At 44.4% G+C, this 9,257-nt stretch overlaps 1 protein-coding gene across 1 annotated transcript in view; it reads left to right on the top strand.

The window, feature by feature from the left end:
- The first annotated feature begins 7,023 nt into the window (after positions 1–7,023).
- HTR7 (5-hydroxytryptamine receptor 7) overlaps positions 7,024–9,257 on the top strand; it is a 96,934-nt gene continuing 94,700 nt past the window's right edge. The window contains exon 1 of the mRNA XM_055560988.1: positions 7,024–8,000. Within this exon, the coding sequence (XP_055416963.1) occupies positions 7,456–8,000 (545 nt within the window). The 5' untranslated portion in view covers positions 7,024–7,455. The remainder of the gene's footprint in view (positions 8,001–9,257) is intronic.

Raw genomic sequence — 9,257 nt, 5'->3', positions numbered from 1 at the left:
TGGGTTCGATTCCTGGGTCGGGAAGATCCCCTGGAGAAGGAAATGGCAATCCACTCCAGCACTCTTGCCTGGAAAATCCCATGGACGGAGGAGCCTGATAGGCTACAGTCCATGGGGTCGCAAAGAGTCGGACACGACTGAGCGACTTCACTTTCAAAATGTTACATGTAAGTTGGGACTACTGACAATATTCAGTTGATCTCAAATCTACATTTAAACATATTAAAATGAAAACATATTTGTTAGAAGTAGATAAAGGCATCTACTATATTTTTGATCCAGTGGTGACTAAGCATGCATACACTTATATATCTATTTATTCTCTCCTCTATCATTGCAAAATATTTTATTTAAAAGGCAGGTACTACGAACTGAATGTTTGCGTACCTGCAAATTCATAGGCTGAAATTCTAACCCCAAATATGATGTATTTACATCACATTTAGAGATGGAACCTTTGGGAGATGGTTAGGTCATGAGAGTGGAGCCCTCAGGATGGAATTAGTGCCCTTACAAGAAGAAACATGACTCTCTCTGATCTCTGCCATATGAGCACACAGCAACGTTCGTACTTCTTTGCATGACACGCAATTCTATTTTGGGGGGAGGTGGTAGCACCATTTCTTTTTTCTTCAAATGTTTTACTTTGTGTTGGGGTATAGGTGATGAACAGACAATGTTGTGACAGTTTCAGGTGAACAGCAAAGGGACTCAGCCATGCTTGTATATGTATCCATTCTGCCCCAAACTCCCTTCCCATCCAGGCTGCCACCTAACATTGACCAGAGTTCCACCTGCTATACAGCAGGTTCTCGTTATTTATTCATTTAAAATATAATAGTGTGTACAGATCCACCCCAAACTCCCTAACTATCCCATCCCCACTATCCTTTCTCCTGGCAACCATAAGTTTGTTCTCTAAGTCTGTGAGTCTCTTTCTGTTTTGTAAGTTCAATTGTATCATTTCTTTTTAGATTTCACATATAAGGGATATCATATGATATTTCTCCTTCTCTGACTTACTTCACTCAGTATGACACTGCCTAGGTCCATCCATGTTGCTGCAAAGGGCATTACTTCATTCTGTCTAATGGCTAAGTAATATTCCATTGTGTATACGTACTGCATCTTCTTTATCCATTACTCTGCTGATGGACATTTAGGTTGCTTCCTCATCTTGGTTATTGTGAACAGTGCTGCAATGAACCCTGGGGTGCATATATCCTTTCAGATCATGTTTGTCTCTGGATATATGCCCAGGAGTGGGACTGTAGGGTCATGTGGTACCTCTTTTTTTAGCTTTTTAAGGAACCTCCATACTGTTCTCCATAGTGGCTGTACCAATTTACATTTGCACCAACAGCGTAGGGAGGTTCCATTCTTGCCACACCTTCTCTAGCATTGATTGTTTGGACACACATGATTCTTTATGATTGCCTCCCAACAAGTCTACCCTTGCTGTTTCCAATGCATTTTACATGAAATATTATGGCAAGTCTTCCATATAGTTATGAACACCTGTCAGCATTGCACCCCCCTGTCCTTCAGTCTATTGATTAGACTTCTGATTGCACTGAAATGTTAGCTCTGTGAATTCTTTGGTCCCCCCAAGAACTGCCAATGCCCTTTTCCTCTGGGCTCCATCTTTGTTTCATACCTATGAGGCTTTTCATACTGCACTGTATCTAGTCTGTCTCTTTCACCAGGTAGTGAACATCTGCAGAATGGAGAATTTGTCTTAATTATTCATCCTCAGCACTGAACACAATATATAGTTGGTACATGTTTATTGAATGACTGAAAGAATGGACCAAGGATAATTTTGCCTGGAAATGGGGACATGAACGTGATGGGAATTTTCATTTCACATATTATTTTGAAGACTATAGAAGGATTACTAAAATTATACAGAAGAGTAGAAAATGTGGAATAAGGTGCATCCTATCAATTTTTAAAAGAAGGACTTTCCTATTTTTCTTTTCTGATTGTCTTTAAATATCACATGTCCCTCTAGCTTCTGCCCAATTCCCTGTTACTCTTTTGAATGAAACTGCTACAAAAGTTGTCTGCCCTCCCAATTGCCATTTTCTCTCTTCTCCTGATCTCTTGAACCCATTCTAGTCCACTTTTATTCCACTGGAATAGTTCTTTCCTTTCTTGGCATTCTATCCAGTTCATCAATTTATTTTCCTTGATGCATCTTCTTCCCCTGACTTGGAGCATCCAATCTCTTGTGGTTCACCTCCTAACTCAAGGGTCTCTCCTTGGTTTTTGTTGGTCTTTCATCCTCTCCCTGACCTCAGGATGTTGGAGCATCCATCCTAGGGTAAATTCCTCAGGTTTCTTCTCTATCTACTCTTCTGGAGAAATTGTCTCCTGATTTCGTATCTTACTATCTGATACCTCCACTTGGATGTCCAACAGGATCTCCAGCTTGCTGTGTCCTTTTTAAAAAAGAACTTCTAAAACAGTATCTGGGATGTATTAGACAGTCAGTAAATGTTGACTCAATCAATGAGGGAATATTTATATTATCTGTTTTTCTTTAAGTTAAGGAACTTAATTTTTCTTTTAATCCTTCAGGTTTGGCCCATGGAAGCTGACGCTTTCCACTGAAGCTCTGTGTGGAATTTGTATGAGGAACGAATTCACCACTAGAGGGTGTGCATGTACCACTTACATTTCAAGATGGTCCTGGTAAGAAAAAGTTGAGTAATTAGGAAAATAATTGAGCGTTTTTGGATTTATCTGTTCTCTGATTTTCTCTTCATATTTTTTGTTGTTGTTTTTGAGGAAAAAATTTAAAGGTTACATTTGCTTTGTAAAGAGAATGAAAATTTTCTAAACAAAAGGAACCAATGGAAAAAAATTACATTTTTTTCTAGTCAGAATTAAGTGAAAATGCAAATGAAAGTATCACAATTAAAAGACATACATCTGAATCAAAACAAAACTCACCATTCACTTTTAGGCTGAGGAGTGATTTTAAATCATGAACGACTCTTGGTTATAAGGCATTTTTCTACACTCAATTTATTTGACAGCCATTTATTGACTGAGCGACTTCACTTTCACTTTTCACTTTCATGCATTGGAGAAGGAAATGGCAACCCACTCCAGTGTTCTTGCCTGGAGAGTCCCAGGGACGGGGGAGCCTGGTGGGCTGCCGTCTATGGGGTCCACAGAGTCGGACACGACTGAAGCGACTTAGCAGCAGCAGCAGTATGTGGAGGAAATAAGGAAATATCTTTATCTTTGGGGTGTTCTCACTTGGACAGAAAATCCAGTCACCTAAACATAAAAGCATAATGCAGCAGTAAGTGCTATAATAAAGATGTGAAAAAAAGTGCCATAAGAGCCTTCAGCACCTAGAAAGGATGAGACTAGTCACGGTGAGGGGGCCTGTCACAGAGAAGGGGACATTCTTATGTTCCAGACTAACTGCTTTTATTCCAATGGGGCCTCCCAATATCTGTGTTGACTGTTGCTAGGATGTATGTTCTTTCTCTGTGCTACTGCTCTACAGCCTGACAGGGTAGGATTTGATTATTTACATATACTAATCTTAGCACAATACCCATCTAAGCATTGTTTTCCTAGCCTTTTCTGGTCTAATTCTGGGGACAACACCCAGACAATTAGTTCAGTTGAATGAGCCAATTGGATGTTCAAGTAAGCAGTTGAGAAGCTTTGGGGATGTGCAAGAGTAACCCTGCAGGAAGACAGCATCGGGCATTGGAAATTACTGGAGCCTCAGTCACCATGACGTTAGTATGCTTAACAACTAGTGTGTTGCCAATGAATCCTATGGCATAGAAAGCCTTATTTTTACTTGTGTTTCTTAAAGTAAATCTAGACTATCAGAGAATGCTGGTTTATGGGAAAATAAACTCTCCTAAGCTTATGTTCTCCAGATGGATATGTGTGGGTCTGCAGAGATGTGATTAAGCACATGCATTTAGATGAGCCAGATGAGTACCTACAGGAAGAAGAGCTTATAAAAAGATGATAATTCCTATTGTAGGATGCGGCTGCTCTTCTGTCCTCCCCCAGAGCAGTTTTGAGAGCAGGAGATTGCCAGTTGGAAGCCTCAGAAAGCTGTCGTTTCAGGTGCCCTCATTGACAATTTTAGGAAAATGCTGTTATAGGAGATGAGAGTCTAGACAAGGACTGGTACTTTTTAAAGTTAGCAGAGTTAAATTTTTTTAATGAAAGAAATACAAGGGATAAAAACTAAAGACATGATTTGATTTAAATGCCAACACTTCTCTTATTGTCTCTAAAATAACAGCCAGAGTAGGTTGGCAGGAGGAAAGGAAAGGCAACAACACCCTGATATGGATTTTAAAACCCCAGGAAACCAAGGGCAAAACAACCCATTTAGGTGAATGTTAGGTATTTTAATGAACATTTTGTGAAGCTGTATCTTTAGCATTTTTTTGTGAGAAAATTATGGAAAAGAATAAATGAGATTTTAGCATTTTTATTAAGATATGATTATTTAGTCAAGGTTAGAGGCAAACTGAAAGAATTCCAGGTTGCTCTGTCTGGATTTTGGAATGATACAATGATAGATGAAATTTAAACTCAACATAAGCAATGCTGCAGAGGCTGAGATTTTCGATAACTGTGTTTATGCATTGTGACAGCTTATAAATTAAAAACCTAGCAACTCTTAGGAAATACACTCAGCCATCACCAGGGATAATATAATAGAGGTGACTTCTCTATAAAAAGGGGAGTTTGGAACTAATGCTATATTGAAAGTGGAAGAGGAAGTAAATTTGAAAGTACTATTTTACCGATTATTTGGTGCATTTATATGTCTACAATGAAAAAAACAAAAGCAAAAAACGTCAGAAGCTGCTATGAAACCTAAGTGGGCTGGGTAAGGGCTGGCCAGAGTATAAGTGGCAAATTATACTGACTGTAGATTCAAATATAGAATATTGCTTTTCAGATTCTTTGTATAATTAATTAATGTAGAATATTACTTAAAAGAGCCAAGACAGAAAGTAAGGTGACCCTGATTAGAGTTCTCAAGAAGGAAAAAGTAAGAAAAGCCAAAATGAGTTGAAAAGTCAAAATGAGAAAAGCTGAGGATATCGTGTGAAATTTACTACATTAAGGAATTTTTACGAGGCCTTGAGACAATTCTAAACCACAAAACCAAAAACCTGATCTGTTTCATTGTAGTCACCAATAATCTTGAACAAGTCACTTGTCCCAGCCTCTACTTCCCTCTCTGCATTGAAGAGAATGGTTTTGCAGGTGCCTTCCAACTGCAAACTACTTTTCTTTTGTCTGAAATTACGTTTAATACTAATTTACGTAAGGTTGAAGACACTTCTTCACCCATCCTCTTAACTATGAAACAGTACCTTTCACTCTTCCTCTGAGTGTACTGATCCACCTACCCCAAACAGAGGAGAGCTCCTGACAGGTTCACAGTAGTGAAAGAGCTGTCAATATTGGCCCAAGATTTAGGGATTTATTTTTTTTCACTTAAAAAAAAATTTGGGGAATGTTTAGAGGGAAGAATATGAACATAGTAATCAGAATAACCTGGTTGGAAACCTATTACCAGCTGACTGAAGTAGCAACTATGTTTCCTTACCTGGAAAAACAGGATAAATGAAAAACCTTGTAGAATGGAAGAGTGTTACCCAACCCAGCACTCACATCAGTACATTTTGAGGTTTCTGTTCCCTTTCTTCTTATTTATGATACACTAGGGCCTAACTCGGAGAAGGGAATTGCACCCCACTCCAGTACTCTTGCCTGGAAAATCCCGTGGAAGGAGGAGCCTGGTAGACTGCAGTCCATGGGGTTGCTAAGAGTCGGACACGACTGAACGACTTCACTTTCACCTTTCACTTTCATGCATTGGAGAAGGAAATGGCAACCCACTCCAGTGTTCTTGCCTGGAGAATCCCAGGGATGGGGGAGCCTGGTGGGCTGCAGTCTATGGGGTCGCACAGAGTCGGGGACACGACTGAAGCGATTTAGCAGCGGCAGCAGCAGGGCCTAACTAGAAAACAGATTTGCTTATTTTTAAGGGTCTTTAAAGAAATCACTGCTAGCTTCCGGTAAAATATTTGAACAAAATGGAATGAAATAAGTCTCACAAATAAAAAAACCAGCTCCACCCTGACTGGGTTTCAATACCAAGGGGATTTTAAGCAATAGGGATTAAATCAACATACGTCTCCAGGATTCTTCTGGAGAACGTTAAAAGCGGTCCTTGCTTATGTGCAAGATTTCCAGAACGCCATGGAGAATTAGCCCTCATTTCAATATATTAGGCTGTGAATACTTCAATATATTAGGCTCTAAAGTCTGAACATAGGCTCTGAAGTCTGAATATAGCCAAGGTCTATATTCAGAGGGGAAAGGCTGGTTTCTATACGCCTGGGGGTTTTGTCACAATGGGTTTTTTAAGCTCTCTGAAGGCCCTTCTCCAGAGCCAGTAGTTCCTCCTAGGTGCCAGGACCCTAAGACGTCCCTCGCTGTCCCTTGTCTCCATCTGAGCTCTCACCATCCACCGCCCCCCCCCCCCCCCCATTCAGCTGCTTCTCTTTTTTCATCTTCGCTTTCTCCCATCAGGGATCAAAATAAGAACTGGAAATTATCTGTTGCTTGGTAGAGTGCTCAGAAAGTTGTTTTGTTTTGTTTTGTTTTTGTCTTTTTCAAAATTAAGATTAAAAAAAAAAAATTTCCTCCCCAGGTTCTTCATTTTGCAGTGAGTCCGGACATCCGCTGGCTCCCTCGTCCTCCCCCACCAAACTATCTTTACTAGTGCAAGGGGGTTCGGGTCTGTCGGAGGGCGTGTGAGCCTCCCGCGGAAAGAAAGATCCCCCGGGCGAGGCGGCTCGGGATCCCGGGAGGCGCGAGGAACGCCTCCCCCCGCTCAGTGGGTTGGGGGAGGCGCGGAAGAGGCGGCGGCCCCTGCCCAGCCGGGGAAGCCCGTCCGGGATCCCGGGGCGCGCGGTCAGCGGCCGGACGCGGCGGCGGCGACGGGAACGCGGCGTGGCTGCCGCAGGGGAGCGGCGGCGGCGGCGGGCGCGAGGGGCGGGGCGCACTCCGCAACTTCTGCCGCTGCCTCCCGGGCGCTCTCGGCCGAGCGGCGCGGCGGCTACGGGCTGCGGACTGCGGTGCGGTCAGCCGAGCCCGGCCCGCCGGCTAGCGAACCCGCGCGTCCCGGGCATCCGTCGGGTGCTGGAGACGCCTCCTGCAAGTAGTCCCCGGGGCGGCCGCGCTCCCGTGTTGTCCGCTGCGGCTGCGGGACCGGGACGTGCGGAGCCGTGAGGCCGAGCCGGGGCGCCCCCCTGCGGTCAGCGCGGGCCTCATGGCTGGGCCGAGCGGAGCGGAACCGGCTAAGTGAAGCCCCCGGGCGGGCAGCCGCAGCGCGTGGCGGGGGCGCCGGCTCCATGGGCAGCGGCGCACAGCGGCACGATGATGGACGTTAATAGCAGCGGCCGCCCGGACCTCTACGGGCACCTCCGCTCTTTCTTCCTGCCGGAGGTGGGGCGCGGGCTGCCCGACCTGAGCCCCGACGGCGCCGGCCCGGTCGCGGGCTCCTGGGCGCCTCACCTGCTGCACGGGGTCGTGGAGGTGACGGCTAGCCCCGGGCCCACCCGGGACGCGCCGCGGGACAATACCTCCGGCTGCTGGGAGCAGATCAACTACGGCAGAGCCGAGAAAGTTGTGATCGGCTCCATCCTGACGCTCATCACGCTGCTGACGATCGCCGGCAACTGCTTGGTGGTGATTTCGGTGTGCTTCGTCAAAAAGCTCCGGCAGCCCTCCAACTACCTGATCGTGTCCCTGGCGCTGGCCGACCTTTCGGTGGCCGTGGCGGTCATGCCCTTCGTCAGCGTCACCGACCTTATTGGGGGCAAGTGGATCTTTGGCCATTTCTTCTGTAACGTCTTTATCGCCATGGACGTCATGTGCTGCACGGCCTCGATCATGACCCTGTGCGTTATCAGCATCGACAGGTAAGGGCCGGGCAGCCCTGTGACGGGGTCCGGCAGGGGGTGTGCTAGCAGCTTAGCCCCGCGCGCTCGCCTTTCCTTGTCAGATAAACCAGACTTCACGGCGGGATGAAGGGCTGCGCTTAAACCATCAACCCCCACACGTCAACCCTACACCAACCAAGCTACTTCAGTTACAGCTTAGCCTGTATATATCTTTAAAAGAAGAGCTTGAAATGCCCTGGTTTGTTGTAGTGAGAATTTTAAGACCAAAGTTAGGAGTATTTTAAGCATTAGCAATTCCACCAGGGGGGTCCCCTGGCTTGGTTTTCAGAAGGAAGAAATTTGATCCTCTCTGAGGCTAACAAACCCTTGCTGTGAGCCTGAAAGAATCAGTTCTTTAAGAAATCAGCAGGAGAAAAGCCACCTTGCTTCCCAGATTGTAGAGGCTACTTCCCAGGCCAATAAAAAGACCTAGGCTGGTCCCAGGATTGGGGGGTCTATATGTCTTAACGTTGCTGATTCTGAATCACTTTCTTTTGGAAGTCTGGTTTTAGTGTCTGGCAACGCTGTCTATATCTACAGGCTTACTGGAGCTGTACTCCCTGTCTGAATGGTTGATTCTAGCATTTCATCATATCCCTTGGGAATATTCTCTTGAGAACTCCCCCACTGGAGTAATTGAAACAGAGATTGACCATCTGTCAGGGATGCTGAGGAAAAAATTCCTGTCTTGGGTGTCAGATTAGAATAGGAGACCTGCAAGGTTTCTTCAGACTCTAGCAGTATAAGATTCTGCAATGGAGCTAGCCTTCAGTGCTAGAGATATTGTGCAATTGACAATTTGGAGTATGGTTCTAATGCTCTTTGTAGACAAAACAACTCTTTGCTTCTCTTGAAACTGAAATGTTAAATCTTAATATTCACAGTTAGAATTTTGTTAGTGTTTTAAAATCGGCACAGGACTGGTATCCTGTTGTGTTTAATGATACAGAGAAACAGTTGCTTATTTTCTTAGTGGACTTACGGAACCTTTAAATGTGTAGACCTTCCAGCAAAGGAGAAATAATTGGTGCCTCCACACTTAAAAAAATGTCTCAAAGGATAGTTAGCACAAAACTGAGATTTTCCTTCTTTTCCTCCCTGTAAACAGGGCTGTTTTCTCTGTGTGTGTTTTGTATATATTTAATATGTTCTGCTGTTTTACTGCTTCACCAGGGTTTATAGTTACTGAAGGAAGGGGGTATTTTAAGGGAAAAAAGTACACTTAGTTAAAGATAT

Source organism: Bubalus kerabau, chromosome 22 (assembly GCF_029407905.1).
Source record: "Bubalus kerabau isolate K-KA32 ecotype Philippines breed swamp buffalo chromosome 22, PCC_UOA_SB_1v2, whole genome shotgun sequence".
Classification (NCBI taxonomy): Eukaryota; Metazoa; Chordata; class Mammalia; order Artiodactyla; family Bovidae; genus Bubalus; species Bubalus kerabau.
Note: the sequence above shows the minus strand (reverse complement) of the source record. Positions and strands in the feature narration are given on the sequence as shown.